This window comes from Varanus komodoensis, unplaced genomic scaffold (genome assembly GCF_004798865.1).
Source record: "Varanus komodoensis strain SLA01 unplaced genomic scaffold, ASM479886v1 scaffold13_3, whole genome shotgun sequence".
NCBI classification, from domain to species: Eukaryota; Metazoa; Chordata; class Lepidosauria; order Squamata; family Varanidae; genus Varanus; species Varanus komodoensis.
Genome location: NW_025335409.1, coordinates 16,888,660 through 16,907,572, shown reverse-complemented (window position 1 = coordinate 16,907,572; position 18,913 = coordinate 16,888,660). Strand labels below are relative to the sequence as shown.

Below are 18,913 nucleotides of genomic sequence, written 5' to 3'. Positions count from 1 at the left end.
TGAAATTCCTTGTAGGTTGAGTGCTTTCAATCAATATAGGAAAGAAATATATACATTTATACTGATATATAAATAAAGACAGAATCAGAGTTGAAGGAACCATAAACTGAGGAGATGGAGTAGAAGGTTTTATGTACCGACTCCACAGCCCTGGTCAAAAGCAGCTGCCATATTCCTCACTACTGTGCCATGTTCTAATGCTTATGCGCTTCCACTCTGCGTAGAGCCCCAGTGGGCTTGGTGCGAGGAGGGAGGGCAGATGGACTTGAAAGGGAATAAGAATGCCATCACTTTCCATTAAAGCCTTGTAAAGCTTGCTCTTGAAAGGGACTGCACAAAAACCACCACAAAATAATAGATGGAGCTCCAATGCTGCATTTTAAAAGTGCAGTTTCGTTCCAAATGAATACACTGAACATTTCTTAGTATAAATACTGAACCACCGTAAAATACAACACCACAACAAAACACAGAACTGTTGCTCCCATTCAAGCAAAATTTTTGAATGAAGCAGAAAGCAAATTAACAGCTTCAAAGAGTTCAAAGTTATCCAAGTCAAATATTGTATAGGCCCTATAGAATACATTTTATTCAGAGGTTATGTGCTTTTAGAAGCCAGCAGTACACTTTGATTTTCAAATATCCATGTGAAATGGTGGACAAAAGCAAACCTAATTGGACTTGGAAGGGTGGGTGCTTTATTCATGAGTAAGCAATGTTCTTGTCAAATGGAAAACTGTTTACCACAGCACTTGCAAACTTTGACATGACTTATAAAAACAGCATCAACCATACTTGCAAAATTCAAATCTGACGAGCATTTGAAAAACTCCAAACCACTAAAGCAGTGGAAATTTCCACCTTCAAGAAAGCCTTTTGCACATCAATTTGTTTTCTCAGAAAATGCCACATGCTTGCCAAATACCCTTTTGTTTATTCATTTGAAATATTTGCATAACATCCTTTGTCCAATGGTTGTAGGGCAGGCACCAATAAATGTAAGTAATACATATCATTGTGCTTTGCAGAGAATTGCAGGGAAATGTTCTAAGGACAGACTTGGCTGACTTGTGATGGAGCAGGCCTATTCAGCCTCTGCATGGCCCACCCATATGAACGAAGGGCACCCTAGAACCCTTCCCAACAGTTCACATAAAGCAGTTTGCCACATACGAGAGATACCTCTTAGCACAGCACAAAATACCCCTTCATGTGTTGGGTCCGTAATGAAACTTGCTAAGACTATGTTGGGACTCAGTCTGCACACAGCTCTACTCCAAGAACTTGGTCACTTTGCTGTCTATATGAGTAAACTATGATCCAAATCAACAACATGTTTTTGTGTGATACTTGCACTTCCGCTAATTAAAATAGTCTCCAACAATCCTGTGGCTCTTCCACAGCTTTCTCGTGTTCCATTTATTATAGTTTGCGGTAAATATTGACAGTTCTAGTCACATTCCTTACCACATTGTTGAAATGCCTGTGGCTATTAATCCAAGAGCAATGCAACACACAACCTCCTTCAGAGGATAGTAATTTCAAATCTTACCCTGGCAGTCTTTAGAAATGTTCATCTGTATTATCACTCGCCAAATTCTGGCCGCCCCACTTCAAAAGGAATCAAGTATTACCAAGCTGGAAAAGGCACAGGAGAGCCATTAGAATACTTGGCACTGGGCAGTGGTGTAGGAAGCCAAGGTTCACAGGGCTCAGAACGAGGACTTTTGTATTAGCAGGGACATGGACATCATCTGCTCTCCTCTTTTCTCAAAAACCCCCATTTCTTCTGAGCTTACCTGTCATCCTCACAGAAGCTGGGGTCATGGGATAGAAGGAACAGCAAAGCAACAATATCTTGTTCCTGGTTGCAAGGCAAAGTATTTTGAGGAGGCCTAGCCTAGCTCATGAGCTTTACAGAAGACCTGCTCCTTGTGCATATGAAAAGGGTTAGAAGTGATGCGTTGGTATGGATCTACACAGCCACCTACAGTTCGGAGTTGCTTTTCAAAATTGACCACTTCACTGCTGCTTCAGGAAAGGCTCACTTAAAAGGTTGTTCAAGGAGGGCAAAGGTAGAAATAGTGCAATGAGATATGTCTCCCCAAACTCACAGAATTTTGAAACGGCAGGGATCACTCAGTGAAGGTACCTAGTACAAGACTAACAGAATAAAATACTTTGGGCAGAGGGTTCTGAAAAGACTGTCAGCGATGACTGATTTCTAGGGTAAGAAGTTGCACTGATGTTATTTTAGCATGCCCTCATCACTGACAATTTGCTAACTGAATAATGTTTTGACATTGTTCTGCTACTGGGAGGGCTTATACTGTGCCTGGATAGCTCCAACCATGCAGTCCTTTAAATAATGCAGTTAAAATTTCATGGAGGGGAAAGGCAGGGTCACACTCCTGCCATCACAGAATGGAAACTGCCTCTTTCAGAAATATCACACACACACACACACACACACACACGAAATTAAAAGTGAATTGAAAGACTGGGTGGAACTAAGAAGTTGCTGTTATGTTTTATAGAAGAAATAAGGTGAGAAAGTGCATCTTCCTGAGTGTGTGGTTAAATTAGGGAATGAACCAACACATATGATAGATCTGTGTTTATACTGCTTTTTTAAGGGAGAAAATGGACTGGAGACCATTTCATGGGAGATTGTGGGAGGGCAGAAGGGAAGTTGGAGCTGGAGGTGAGGTTGGTGGTGGCAATTCAGAAAACTGGAGATAGGACTAGGGAAGAAGGGAGGGACTGGGACTTGGGTCTTGGAAGGGAGCAATGTGTGCTCTCCAATCTGTCGATTTCAATTCCAAAGTAACCTGTAAAATGAGGTTGGGGATGATTTTAATATGAACCCTAACACAACATCCACTAAAAGAGCAATTGTTTATGAGTCAATTCAGAACCAAATGCTACTGATGGGATTTCTTTCAAAATAGACATGTACAGGACTGCACTGTTTGGTTTGGGTACTGTAAATGTGTTTGTATTTAGACAGGTAAGAAGGGGGTGTTGTTCTCATCTAATGACAGGGAGTCAGCTTCGTTTTTCAGAGGACATGCAGGGACCTGGGCAACATCCCCACACTTCTAGCCACTTCTTAGTAATAATATAATGCAACCAGAGAAAACAAAACTGAATGGATCTATTGAAAGCTGAGGAGCTGCTCAAAGAACACTAACATCCAAGCAACGTTTATCTCTTTTTCTATTGGGTAAAGTGTGCCATTCTCAAAAGATGTTGTAAAAGCACAACTACAAAGCAAAATCCACCCCTACCCCCCAAAAAGTTATCTTTAATGCCATAATTTGCAGTTAATTCTGAAGAGCTGATACCCTATTGATTTCCGGGTCAAGAATAAAAAGGCACTCTTTATCTTAGGCCAATACAAAATAATTAATTGCATTTGATTGGCAATAGCTTTTGATAACTTTGCCTGTTGAGATATGGTTCATTATACTACTTGAATGTTTTACATCCTCTCATGATCTTACTCAATGGAAACTGAACTGTAGCCAAACCAATTTAAAGGACCTTAGGACGTGGAAATAATTGAATCCGTTTCTGTTTCTGTTCCTTGAGTGCAAGCAATTTCTTAACAGACACTCTTGGAAACATCAAGGAAAATGTTAATGAGGCATGGTAATTGAAAATCTACTTGTTATCTCATCAAGTCCAAAAGAGATGAAAGAAAACAGGAAATTGCCAACTGGAGAGAAGTCATGAGTTGGTTTACCTTCCACTTAGAATGCTTGCGCAAATATATTTGTCTACGACTGATGTACTTGAAAATGTAGCAATGTTGCAAATGAAGCTAATTTCCCAGGAAACATTAGGTAGCCAGCCATATTGCACTTTGTTTTTGGACTCTTAACTGGCACCTAACTGACTTTGCCTGTTATGAGCAGAGCAAGCATGTGCTAGCCATGTTCCCTTTTCTTTTTTTAAATGAGTCTGAAGTGACCTGCAAGGAAGAAACTTTTGCATCTTTCCAAGGTAAAACAGGAAAGTTGTGTTCCAGTCTGGACCTTATCCATATGATCAGTCTGAGATACTGCCCCTTTGCATGTTCTATCAGACATGCGAAGAGAAGAGGCATGGCTCATTGGCGCTTCCTGACTCCTCCGACTTCCATGTACCATGTAGAAACGACCTCTGGGAATTGGCTTCAGCAAACCAGACGTAACTTACAGCTTACCATTTTGATAAATGTACTTCCTTCCTCTCTATTCCAAACCATATAAAGCTTCAGTGATGACTTGGATCTGTGCAATCAGAAAAAAAATCCTGTATCAATAGCACAACACAGGATTCCTTCAGCTGTCTTAATTTTTTTTATTGATCTGGAGAAAATCAAGACAAAAATTTTGCTAAAGTGCTTGTTCCTGCCATGTCTGGTTCTTGTGCTTAACCTTAGTCCTGAGGGGGTTAAACACAGGCCTTGTATCAGTGGTCAGTGAGGGGGGCAGTCACCAAGAGAGCCCGTGGGCAGCGTGGGGACCACCAGCTCCTGAGCATGCTGCAGCCATGGCTGCCTTCCCCCCGCATCTCCTCCCTCTCTGCCATCACTGTAGCCAAGTACACATGCCTTGAAAATAGCCAGGATGTTTCAATCGGTACAAAATAGGGATGCTTGCCTACCGACAAGGACTGATAGGCAAGAATGCATAATACCAGTCCTTTACCATTCACACTGGCTACTGACTGAAGTTTGCTTTAAGGTGCTTACACTGATGTATAAAGCCCTAAACAGTCTAGGGCCTGAATATCTGAAGGAGCAGCTCTTAACATATATGCATCACACCTGTGTGCCCATTAGCCAAGTCCCCTTCAAAGGCAGCCCTTGACTGGCTCTGATACCTGCTACTCAAAATACGTTTTTTAAAAAATGGAAAACTTAAGGGCCTGCACTTGGTTGACTGGGTGCTGCAAGGTTTTGCCAGCAGGACTGGCCAACAGAAGACTTCAGTGGGTAGATGGCGGTAGTTGGCTTCAGTGAACCCAGGATCAGACAAGTTCCAGGTGGGTGGTGAGCAGGCAGGCAGGGATGGAGCTTTGGACTGGCAGCACTCTGCTGATGGCCCATCAGAGTTGGGTGCCAGCTCATACTGAAGGATGTGTGTGAGCATCTCAGTGGACAGTCATCTGCCTATATTGAGCTACCATGTCAATTCACCTTTGCTAAGCTGAAAAGACATGGACGTGCAGCACGTAACCACATGTGGAAGCAGAGCAGGGACTGGACTTGATGGCCCTATAGGTCCCTTCCAACCCCTCTCCTCTCCTCTCCTCTCCTCTCCTCTCCTCAGCCTTTCCAGGTGACCTCAGATCAATGAAAGCCCAAGTAACTCATCCCACTGGGCCTTTTTCAGACCAAGAAGCAGAGTGGCCAGAGAGGTCACAAGGCAATGTGGAGATGGATAGCAGAAAGGGAAACACCTGCATAGACCCCTCAGTTCTCACACAAGAAGAAGCCAGGCTCAACTCCACTCACTCACACTGTTCCAAAAGGAATGCAAAGAAATTATAAAATGACCTGCCAGGAGACAGAGCAAGCAGATGCCTCTTTTTCAGGGAAGAAAACCTCAAAGGACAGAATTCGGCCCAGCATTCATGGCCATACTGAATCAAAAGCCCTTTCAAACTACAAGTTATTAGTGGTGTTTACTCCATTGAGCACACTTGATCAAAGAGAGAGTACTTTTACTTTCTTCTCCTCTTGGCCTGGAGTGAAGACAAAAAATTATAATGCTGCCTAATATGGGTAAAATTGCAGTAGATCAGGCTACCATGTCAAGCCACCACGTCAAGTACAGCCCATCAATCACATATTCACATAAGTACGGCCCATCAACCACCAAGCCAAATAGAGGCCATCCACCATGTATTCCAGCTTGCCAGTTGCTTAGCAAGCCCTCTTCGCTGCGTGTGTGTGAGTGTATGTCCCAGGCCGACAGCAACATGTGGATTTATGGATTCCTGACAGACCACCATATATGGCTGCTGCAAGCTGTGTTCTGTGTGGTGGTTCTGCACTTGGAAATGAGCTAAATTATCCGGCAGCCCAGCAAGCTCGTTTTACTCCATTGGTGCTTCAAGTAACGTGCAAGCCAGACAAGCAGGCTGATGGCCCCCACTTGGCAAGGTGGCCTATTAATTATGCAATCACATTTGCTAGGAATGTAACTCTTTGCATTAACACTCATGCCAAGAGAGAAAGAGAATGAAACTACTTCCCATCTACTGAGTGCTCAGTTTATTAATAAACACCCAGCTAATAAAACACTAATATTTTAATGTGTTGCTAACCCTAATTTATAGGTACATCTGTGTTTCTTTTGAATCTTGGCCAAATTCCTTGAATTATAACTTTTATTGTTTTCCTTGTAACTTGGCAGGCATATAGGGAAATTGGGTCATTTCTTCCATGCAAATGAGGTGAGCAAAAAGCACACTGATCAGAATGTTCCCTTATCTCTAAACAGTTCTTCTTTGGATTGCGCTCACAGATAATGTGGTGAAGATGGAGCTGGCAAATGCTTTTGATCAGGAGTACGAAATTCCCATCAGTTCCAGCCAGTGCAGCCTTGGTGAGAGTCAGTTACAGGCCAAGACTTCTGGACGGCCAGAACTAGCCCATGACTTAGATGATCCCCTAGCTCATCTAAACCATGCTCTAGTACTCATGCATGCTACTCCTGTAAAACCGCATTTTCTGAAGTAGCAGACAAGTTAAACAGAAAATAACCATGTATTGGAGAGGAATGGGGTCTATGTATCTATGTCTAGAAACTGTGATGTAAAATTCTCCAAATTTACATGCAATGACTTTTAAAATGTTAAGGTACCCCATCTTCAAATAATTGTGGGCACAAATAACTGTGTACCACAAGATCTAGTATCAGTGCTAAAGTGTGATTTGATAGGCACTCTCATTTTGGATCAGCTACACCATTGCAGCTTTCTTCCAATCTGCTTTATAATCCAAAATACATTACAAAACGCCATTTCCTTTACGTGGCACTTATACAACCATAAAGGCACAGCACTCAGGTGATTCCAAGCAATGGATGCTGCTGGAATCTAAATTTATTAAGATTCTAGCAACAGATCCTAGACTCCAACTCCAGTTTCTTTCAGGCAATAGCTGAGAAAGTGCTCCTCCTTAATTTTTGCCTTTAAAATGGTCATCTTTGGGAAGAAGACCTAGCATTTAACTCTCTCTTTAATGGTAGCTTGCAGCTGTCTGCTAGCACTGTTACTCATCTCTAGGCTGATCTGTTCACCCCTTGTTCTCTATGTTCATATGGGCCTCACCAATCAGGGGTTGGGTATTGGACATGCTATTGCCACATTACTACATAATATTAGGTTTAGCTATGTGTTGACATCACTAAGTGGAACAAATCATCTTAGACTGAGGGCCATGGCTCAGTCATGGCTTAACTGATTCCCAGACAGTTAAGGAACAGTCTAAGGATTAGTTTCACAGAGCTTTACAGAGTTTTACAATTGTCACAAATGGTTCCTTAACATGCTCGTGAAATGGCTCCCAATCTCTGCTCAGCACTATTCTGGGCTCCTAGGCAGAGAGCACTCCAAGAGGACAGAGTCTTGAGAAGGGCTTTCGAAGACTGATGTCCATGTACCTGTCCCCAGCCCTGCAATGTGCAAAGGAGGAACAGTCTTTCCCTATATGCAGTGTGGATGCAAATAAATGAGCAGTGATGCTGGACTTTGCTGCATGCAAGCCCAAGCCAGAAGAGGGAAATTAAGGTCTTGCTCAAGGATGCACGCTTGGCACAGCAAGGATTTAAGCATGGTCTTCCACATCCACATCCAAACCTGGCCACTGGCTCCCTTGGAACAATGGCTCTTTTAAAACTTCAGTGATAAATTGTATATCTAGCCATGATCAACATGGTGATCTGCAGTTCCTCCTTTCTTGAAATGCAGTCTAGTTTTTCCAGGAGTGGAAAGCAACAGTTTTTGCAATAGAAAACCATGGTAGGGACCAAACAGGGCAGGTTCTAATAGGAAAAATAAACACTAACATTTGTCCTCCTTCATATGTTTTCTTTTCCTTTCATTAGCCAGTGTGGTCTAGTGACTAGAGTTTTGGACCAGGATCCAAGACATTTGGGTTCTAGTCCACACTCAGCCACCAAGCTCACTGGGTGACTGGGCCAGTCACTGACTCTTAGCCTAACCGACCTCACAGAGCTGTGGTGAGAAGAAGACTGGGAGGAGGAGGAGGACTGTGTAAACTGCCTTGAGTTCTTTAAAAGAAGAAAGGTGGCACATAAATATAATTATTAATAAAGAACAGTAATATTGTTGTGGTACCTTTGTCAAGTCAAATTCCACTGGTTTGCTCCTCTAAGAATGACTACTTCAGCCTGAAGGACCAACACTGTTAGTAAGGTATAGGCAGCTGTGAACATCAGCACTGACTAATAATGAAAATGAGCTCACCTGTGTAGTATTAGTTTAACTTTTGAGGATGGACAGCATTGAATGTTTCCCACAATGCCCTTGGACTGCTTTAACTTTGGCCCAATATTGGAGACACTAGTGGTAGTAGTGGGGATGTATGGATAGAGTTTGTTTAATTTATGTTTTTGAGCATCCAGTAATGCTATCTTTCAGCAAGGATTAGTGTGAGGCAGCATGTCTCTCCATTAAGAAGGATCACTCCAGACACCCTGCTGTCACTCCATCAACAGTTCATCATTTAGTAGGGCTAGAGTAGCATTCTCAAGTGTCCACTTTGTCTCAATTCAGACCTGTTTGATAAAAGTTCATCCACATTCAAATCTGTGCTTCACAAGACACAGAGAGGTTACTGGCTATTGCTTCTCCTGGTTACAAAGCCCTATTCATCGCTGCTCCAAATTATTGACTCATGAGCTGTTTAAACGCTGTTACAGGAGAAAGCACAGACAAAACCAAACATGCAAACATGAAAACTTGAGAAAGGATTTAGCAGACAGCCACCAAACCAAACATTGACTGTTTCCAAATGAATATTTCTCCCCATGTTGGTGTTCATCTCAAAAAGACTGGCCTAGCGTTAGAAGAAGAAGGGGGAAAAGGGAGAAAATGGCAAAACCAGCAGATTGGACTATCTGGCATGATTTGTGTTATCTCAGCTCTCCAGAACTCTTGCAGGGAGAAATCTTATGACCCTAGCTATGGTCTGAAGACACACAGGATATGGGGGATACCCCCTTCCAAGCCTGGCGTCAGTATTTCAACCTCCACAGGGGGAATCAGAGATCTGACCCTCAGACTCGCCACTCACATTACCTGCTCACAGTCAGTGAAGGGAAGACTGCTCTGGCTGGCCTCCAAGTCAGAAAAGCAACTTGTGGAGGGAGACAAATGGGGCTTTCAAGTCCCAGGAAGGAAAGGAGACTGGAGCTGTCCAGAGCCTCTGCAGCCTCCTTCCTTCTTCTTTTCCAAAACAACCTTGCCAGTTGCCTCTCCAGTGAAATATGCAAGGTAAAAGAATAGGGAAGCAAACATCACCTCTGTCTCTCCTCCTGTCCTGCATTAGATGATCAGAAGTCATGAAGTTTGGGACCTCCATCCACCAAGGATGCAAGTAATAGGACTGCACCCTTACTCCTCCCAACATTCTTCTAAGGACACTTATGGATGAATGAACATTTCATGTTGATTTTGTTGTGATAAGAATTTGCCAACATTCACAAAGTGCTCCATATTCAGGACAAACCTGTTTAAACGATTTGATGTGGGAGAAACTGAATATAACAGATGTGTCTCTATCCAGGGCAAGGGTCTGAGTGCTTTGTTCTGGATTGATATCCCAGTATATTCAGCCATGTCTCTGATGCTGACCTAGATTGCCAGTTCTGCTTTCTCTTCTTTAAAAGCTACCCTTTAGGTACTGCAGGGTACAGCATACTGCTCTCTGAGGAACAGCTGTGTCCACTGAGTCAGCAGGTACAAATTCCTGAGCATATTATTTAGGGGAAACCAAAACGGGAATACTATTCATATTTCACTGAGGAATAAGCTCTACCGAACTCAGTGCATCCTCCTTTCAAGCTATGCCATCTTATTCATAAGATTCCATTGCATTTGAATTCCCCATATGCATATATCAAAGAAAAGAGAAGCATTCAAGAAAAGGTAGATTCATCTTGACAAATGTCACTCTCTTACTTTCTGTGCCACACATTCACAATGCAGTGGAACAGGGTTTCAGAGTTCTGAAACAGTGGTATGATTGCATCTGGACAATCACATTCAACCATTATATTTATTAAACCACAAGATACTTCCCAGAAGTAGAAGGACCAGCACAACAAGAAATAGGCATAGCTAGTTTCCCATCAGTAATGAGTTTTGGGTTCGTACGTTTTAACTTGGAGAACTTTCCAAAATGCAATTCCCCACCTGCAGTCTGTATTAGAAGAACGAACATTTCTATTCTTCCCAGACCACTTTAAAATGTACCCTCTTTCCCCATCCTACATCAAGGTACACAGTACCCAGGCTAACCCACTACCACTGTTGTTTCTAGCAACTGGAATATCGATTCACCTCAAATCTTGGAGGCATCATATTGGTATCACAACTAGTGGCCACTGACAGCCTTCTCTCCTGCAAATTTGTCCAGAGCTGATGCCCTTTAAATCCAGCTTAAGGCAGTGCCCATTCCCACATTTTGTGACTGACAGCGAAGAACTCCTTCGCTCCCAAATCTCCTGACAGCTTTACTGAACACTTCCTAGTTTTGGTGTTATAAGAGGTGAAAAAAATCATTCTGTCTACTTCCTTCAAGCCACACCTAACTTGATACATCTCCACCATGTCATCCTTTCACTCATTTTTTCCTCTGAACTTACTCATCTATCATTCAAATCAACTCCTGCCCCTGGTCCTGCATCCTACAAATGCTCTGACATTGACCCATGAGCACCCAACTTTAGACCAATATCACACAGATGGCAAAAGCAACGAGAACTGCAATATTGGCAGGAGTAAATGTGAGCCAGTGACAAAACTGATTAGAAAGAAAAGAATGGAAGAAGTCCTGAAAATGACTGCAAGCTGACAGAAAATTGTTTTGTAAGCCGTCCAAAGATGCACAGTGATTGGGTTGGTGAGAAATATCCCAGATAGATAGGCAGAGACAGAGAGAGAGAGAGAGAAAATGTCAGTGGGACTTCTGAAGACTAAAGTTTTGTTTTGAAAGGTCAGTCCTAGGCTAAAGCCCTATCATTTCCCTTCAAAGTAAGGAGATCTTAGGAAGTGCTGACAGATTTTTAAACACAAGCACAGTGACAGATGGTACAGTGAAAACAAACGTCATTCATCAGAGCTTTAATCTCTGGCCATGCCTACCAGGACCAAGGCAGGGACTGATCTATTGCGTTCAAGGTGGAGTCCATTTCAAGAAGTTATTTCAGCAAAGACAGCAAGCTGATTGTGGCGGTATTAGGCCCAGCGAGTCAACAGCACAACTTGCATTGACTTCTGTGGCAACAGGTCAGGGCCTGGAGTGATATATATTCTGCTTGAGATGTGATAAACGGGTTATTATTTTAACCTTCCTCTAAGAGGTTCCCATTAGTCATTCCTTTAAATAAAGGGTCTCAAGGAACTTGGGTGGGTAGGGTACAGACTTGTTACCATATACCTTTTAAAAATAAGGCACAAGAGAAAAAACTTGTCTTTTAGAAAATCTTTTTTTTACTTGTCCATTGCCTGGTTGCAGAACATCTCCCCATATAAGGTAGAAGACACAGTTACTTTTTGTCTCTTCTTTACATTCTTTTAACTCTCAAAATATTCCAATTTTGTTCCTAAAACAAAAACTGCAAACCAGCTATAAAGTATTGCTTTGGTGTCATTCTCTCATATGGGTTCACCCTAACACTAGACCACCTAGGAATAATTACCAGTCTAGGAAGAATGCTCGATATGGAATATTCTCTACCTTGAAGATCATCCTGGAATTTACAGATAATTTTCTATTAGAAATGTGTGATTTAGGACACCAGCTCCTTTTCAGACCCCTATTATAGCCCTTTTCATGACTAACCCTACATACACCTCCACTTCAGAATAACTTTGTCCTCTTTCTTCTGCTCCTTTCTTGTGCTCTTGAGCCATTCATCATTATCCCCTAAGACAGGCTTTTATAGCATATGACCCACAAAACTGAACACAGCACACAAACCAGATAATGGCTTGGTTCACACCTATCACTATCTCATGGTGTGATTTGTTGAAATCTGGCCTGCCACATCAAACAATCTAGGAAATAATCCATGGTTTGTCAATCACCTATAAAGAACAAATAGACAACACAGTTTCTTTTTGGCTTATGGAGTCTGGTTTGTTTAAAATACAATTTTTCCTTTTATCTTAATTCAGAACCATGGCTTATCTCTGGTGGATTTTTGCTGCTGCTCACACTGAAACAGAGGCACCAGGAATGACAGCCTGGAAATGAAACCACTCTGAAGGTTGGAAAAATAGGCAGGAGAGAAGCAAACCAGAAATGTGCAAGCATGTACATAAGATAATTCATGGCTGAAACAAGAACCCATACTCAATCTAAACCATGGTTAATATAAACCATGGCTTAGTGTTATGTGCAAACAGGTATTGTGACCTAGAAGGAGCTGGACAAAGAACCCAGTTTTGCCATCCGAGACAAACAACACAACCAGCAGAGTTAATTGAACCTCCCTTGGAGCATCATTTCCTGCTGGACTGAAGCACTTTGCTAGGAATAGGTATACATGATTCTTTTGCTCAAATGTGTTGTGTTTGATGTCTCTCTTGCTGTAACATTAACTTTCTTTTTTATCATTGTTAAGGGATGATATCAAACAGGAAACAAGGGTAAGGCACAGTTATATGACTCAAGTCAGGAATGCTATGCTTGGAAAAAGTATTACTAATTTCTGGTAAATTAGGGTAAAAGTCCAGTAAAAAGCCAGTCTGCTGTAGAATCCACTGTTCAGATTCTTAGAAAGTCAAACTCATGTAAATCTATTGCAGATTCCTCTGACATCCTTAACCAACATCATATTCTTCAGAGGCCGTAATGAGTTTTGATACATGCAGAAATCTGATGATTTGGATGTCAGAGAAAATTGCCTAACCGGGATTTTTTTTTTGTTGTATCCAGCATAATGAAATAATGAAAAAGGAAATGTGAAGGCCTAGATCATTTAAATGCCCTAAAGTTGTACTCAACCTTTTCTACTCATGGTCCTCTTCTAGGCTTCACTTACCTCCGTGACCCTCTTCATAGTCACTGCTAGCTGGAAAAGGGGTACTTTACCATCTGCACTGCTTATTATGCTAAACTGTTTCATATGGTTATTTCTAATGAAGATAAAATGTTACTTATTACATACTGCCTTTTTCATTAAGGCTTTTATTGTAAACTGTAATCAGTTTCAATATTTATGCTACTGAAATTAGCAAAGAGAATAAGAAGTGAGGATTATGACAAACTGACCATACACCCATCTGAAGCTTCCATATAGCCCAAGTGCCTGATCCTGCCTAATCGTGGAAGCTAAGGAGGTTCAGGCCAGGTTAGAATCTCAACAGGAGACTTGAAGCATGCACTGAGCAGTGGCTTGGACTCAATGACCTTCTAGAATGTGGATGGGAGACTCGAGTCCTGCACTGAACACAGGGGTAGACCCAATGGTCATCTAGGCCCATTCCAACTATACGATTCTATGATTCACCTGGCAGTTAAATCTGGGTGGCCTCCTTAGGAACACATTGCACCCCCCTAAAAGTATGGCATTTTCTGTGGCCCCTAGAAATAGGGCATTCCCTCTGGAGGAGACGTATGGCCCATGTTGAGCATACTTGCCTAGACAGCAAAAAATATGGCTGCAGCATTGAAATGTAACAGAATGTGAATGGGGCATGAGGGCAATATTGATGAAGCATCTCAAAATTAATTTAATTTTAGCATTAAATTAAATCTGATGGGATAAGGAAAATGATGTTACATTGGTCCTAAAGTGTGCCACTATAGAAACTTACTTCAAATGTTAATTTTAAGAAAACCTTCTCAAGGTTCTCTGTAGCACCCTCTGCTGCAATAAAAGCTGAAGTTTCTCTCTGTCTCTCTCTGTCTCTCTCTCTCTCTCTCTCTCACCCTGTTTTTGTTTTACAAAGAAGATATCTTTGGAATGCTGCTGCCACAATTCAATAGATACCTCCTCAACAATGCAGATATCTTGGAGGTGCAGAGAATCCACACAACCTTGCCAGTTATATAATCAGGATATTGTTTTTCCTCCTTATAATGGTGGAAAAGACAGAATGAGTGGATGTTATGAAGGATAGTTATTCTGCTGTCTGGGGTTCCTGGAATGTACAATGATGAATATTCAACCAGTTAAAGAAAGACAGTTGTATTTGCTGGCCAGAAGCACTTGCAACAAACTTCAGTGCGGCAAAGGAGGAAGGCAAAGCTGCCTTTTAGAGCATTCTGTACACCTGCTTCAAAATCAGTTGGAAGACTTTTTTTTTGGTTCATCAAAATTCAGAAGAAAAACAGTGTTAAAATACTAATGGAGATATGCTTAGCACTGCAGCCTACATATTTTAAATGTCCACATTCATAATAATTATCAGCTACAAAAGTATGCTGCTAAATTAAAATCAGAAATGTATTTGGGCAGTCAACACCAGTCAATAAGCCCAAGAAACTTGTGGGCTTCTGTTTGGCCTACAAAAAACCTTGCCCAGTAGAAAAACATATATACCTGACTACCATTCTTTCCTTTTTCAATGGGAAATAAATAGGAAAGAATTAGATGTTTGAGATGTTTGAGGATTTGTGATACCTCCCTGGGTATTGCTAAGACATGCCAGCCTTGTTTCAGATGTCTATTATTGCCCAGGTGTGCACTTGCAAAAGACCAAAATGGTATTTAAAATTAATAATGTGTGCAAATACTGGTGCAAATTTGGGGGTTCAAAATAATAGAAAATATAAGTTGGCCAGCAAGGACAGCCCTTACAAGGCATTACGTGGGCACTCTGAAGAGGCTATTGGTGGCTGTCAAAATGAGCCCATGAAAGCCCGTTGTCAAGTCAGATGTCATGATCTCCAAGAAAATAGAAGAAAGAAAGGAGAAAGGCTACAGCAACAAAAGATGACTTCTGATTCCAACAGGGAAATGAAAACAAGTTGGCCCTGCTTAAGGTGTCCCCTAAGATACCTGGGAGGATGGAGGAGCAGGGAGAGGGAGAGCAACCCTAAGGGAGAATGATTCTCTGTCAGCGCACATTGGTTTGTTTGCTCAGCAGGCTTGTTGCCAGTGCTCATTGTCGTGTTGCACAAACTCATCCTTTGGATGGACAGGGAATGCAGCCATAAGCAAGCAACTTAGCAATCTTAGCCATGTCTAATAAGAAATAAGCCCAGTAGATTCAGTCAAGGGGACTTACACCCAGCTAGGTGAGCCCAGACTGGAGCTGAAATGATTTATTCTGATCCTACCTGTCAGAGTAATCAAAGCTGTGCAAAAGAATGAATAAGAAGAAGCTGAGGTCAAACTCACTCTAAAAGTCTGAGAGGTATGGGGAAACACTTTGCTGTTGTTAAGCATCTGCGTTGGACAAGTTCCAAAATAAACCTTGATATGCTCTAAGTCATCACATCGCAAGGGCAGTATTCGCTCTCATATTCTAATTCATCTCTAAAGTACTTCCTCCATCTCCGCACAGAGAGAGTCCTTTCCCTGCACTCTCACTGTGCAAACTATGCTAAGAATGGTATCTGCCTCCGACTTTCCAGCTTCAAGAACGCCTGGGCTGGCAAGGACATGAATCACAGGCAACAGTTGTCTCGCTGTTCCAGCCTAACGCAGGTCCCAAAGCTCTGTTGAAAGGGAAGAGCGTGGCTTGAATGCACGAGCTGCTTTGCCCTGAGATTTCTTGTAATACAATAGCCAAAGACAACAGCTATTTTTGCCACATCAGATGTGAAGGGCGTGTGCTTTCCCTTCTGAAATACACAAAAACAGGTGCCCAGTAATGTCCTGTTTCCCATTTCTGTCCATTCTGTGCACTTCTTGCATTTCTTTTCATGCTGTGTTTCTCATTTTTTGTGCAGGCACGCATAAGTGTGTGGGTCGGGGCGGGGGCGGATCTGTGTTTGAAAGATACGCAAACTTTGTGGAAGAGCTAGCTACTTCGTTGTAAACTTTCCAGAGAGTTTCAGCTAGGGGATAGTATAGAAATGAAACGAGGAGGAGGGGGGAGGGGGAGGGAGCATTTTTAGAAAAGGCTGTAACAATAATTTAAAAGAACAGCTGTGGTGTTTCACTGAACCTGTTCAATAAATAAGTTATTGTTCGTGGATCATATTTTGATTTACCTCAAAGTTCCTTCGCAAGGAATTCAGCAACACAAGTTAGCTCGGCTGCCACTCTGACCAGCTCCTGTGGGACAGCACAGCATCCTACCCTATGTTTTATTTCACTCAAAGTATTATTTCTTTGCAGAACAAATAAAAGGCAGCACTTTTCCAAGTGTTTGGCATGCTTACTCCAATATCTCTGTTCACATTTTTCATCTGTTATGCCACACATTGGGCTTGGTAACATAAAGCAACGCGCTGACCTGAGAGGATGTCCAACTGAACAGACCAGGACTTCCTTTGAGTAGACAAGCACAGGAGTGCCCTGCAAGGTTTTTTAAATCAGCGGGGCACAATATCATTTCTGCTATTGGCACATTGATGCTTGGATCAATGAGAAGGGGGGAAATGACTAAGAAAGAATTTGTGCTTTCACTTGCACTAAGAAGCTATCATTTAACTTCTCATTGTGCAAGTGGCATTTAGGTAAGATTTAAACACTATTTGTGACCATGACTATTCTTTGACAACTGTTTTGTATTTTTTTCCTAATGTTATCACAAATGCAGACCTATATAAGCACACAACACAGGAATTAAATTCTGTTCAATTCAATCCAACATTTACTAACACGAACCACTATTTCTTTGCATGAGAGATACCAAACAAACCAGTTCATTAATGTTCCTACATCTGGATTATGTGAGGACATATCACACACCCAACCCCAGCATCACTTAGGTTTATTTTATAGAAAATATGCTTACAATTTGGATGATATTCTTTAATTTAAAACAAATCTTCCACTGTAACATATTAGGTTTCATAACTATGTGTGGGCTAAAATAATTACTCCTCTCTTCTTTTGCCATGGTCAACAGATTCTAAACGACTAGAGATGTGCATAGCCCCCTCCAAGCCCAATTTCACTGGCAGGGCTGACTCTCCCGTGCAGCAGGGTGAAGCAATCCTCTTCAGGTGGTATCAATGAGTGTGGGATGGGGGCACATAGTGAAAGCAGGAACTGGTGAATACATCGTATAGGAACGCTCTGCTCCAGGCAACCTGAGAACATTGGAATCAGCCTTACAGGCCATTGGGAACAATCAACGGTCAGACCATCTAGTGCAGAACTGGTGGCACTGTCTGGAAGCACCATTTTTCAGGGTTTCTGCAGGATCTTCTGAAGCCACATCTGGGAATGTGGGGATGAAAGCTGGGACCCTCCAGTTGCAAAGCATGTGTTCTACCATTGAATGATATCCCTTCCTTCCATTGGGCTGCCACATTTAAATGGCTTTTAAAAATATGTTGGATCTCTTCCAAATATTTCAGAAGCTACACCTGTGAATGGCAACGTGTTGGTAGTAACTTTTGTTAAAATGTCCAATTGTCTTCCCATTCTTTTGATCATCAACTGAAAAGAAGCAAAGGTGGCACATAGCCAAGCATTTGTGGGAAATAAAAGTTCATTGTTATTAAATCAACTCCTTTATATGACACCACAAAGAGCAGCACATAAAATGGGCCCCACAGAGCTTGTGATTTTCAGTTGAGTGGTTAAGAAAAAGAGAGACAAAGAAGCAGGGGGAAGAGAAGGACAGACGGAAGGAAGGACGGATGGAAGGATATATGTGATATGCACTTGTGTGTTGGCTGTTAACAAAGAATAAAGTCTAAAACTTCACAAAGAAATTAGATTCATCTTTCTAGCCACCCATGCAACACTGACAAGGTTCACACAATGCAATAAGCCATTGCAGTTTATAGGCCATGGGTGGCTTGTCTGAACTCAGCAGCATGGGTTGTTAACCACTGTGTTCCCACTGTACGCCCTTTACTGTCCTTTTAAATTTATTTTTAAATTCACGGTCCTGTTAGCACATGGCACTGTCTCACCATTCACACTGCTCTTCTTTATCTACTTCAAGAATCACACGCCTTCCTAAATTGCAGGTTTGCAAGGGCTCTGTACAGAATACTCCATTAGAAGAAGGGTTTGCGGTGGGCTTTCAGTTCTACTTGGTTGCTAACAAGTGTTCAGAATTTTTTTTTACCATGAGAACTTGGCATTTATCTGGACAGCCCTTTCCTCAACAGCCACTTTTTGAAATCACTTTCTTGCATTTGATTCCAATGCAATGCAGAATGTCTTGGCACACATTTTATCTGTAACAGTTGATAAATAAAAGCAGTTCCTTGCCATTAGATGGCATCACACAAATGTGACATTAACTTCAGGCAATTTGAGATAATTTCCAGGGCACAGACAAACTTCACTTTAAGTCCAAGTATTCTGAGCTTGATCCATACGGCTTTTGTGCAATTATGTGCAACATGTGGGATTTATGTGTGCAGAGTTTAAAACTCCATCTGTAGAGAGTGAAAAGCTGAGACTCATACCAGCAAACCAGAGGGCCAACAATATGTGTGGAATGGTTTTCATTGGGTGTTCAATGACAGAAGGCCTCTTCCAACATGATATTGCAATTACACACCTAAGATTCATACCATCAT

The 18,913-nt window shown here is 41.8% G+C and overlaps 1 protein-coding gene across 3 annotated transcripts in view; it reads right to left on the bottom strand.

Moving 5' to 3' along the window:
* Window positions 1-18,913, bottom strand: part of SEMA3D (semaphorin 3D) — a 180,419-nt gene that overhangs the window by 135,511 nt on the left and 25,995 nt on the right. The window contains exon 2 of one of the 3 annotated variants that reach the window (XM_044423328.1): window positions 4,211-4,277. The exons of the other annotated variants lie outside the window; for them this stretch is intronic. Coding sequence (XP_044279263.1) covers window positions 4,211-4,252 — 42 coding nt within the window. The 5' untranslated portion in view covers window positions 4,253-4,277. The remainder of the gene's footprint in view (window positions 1-4,210; window positions 4,278-18,913) is intronic. 3 annotated transcript variants of the gene reach the window in all.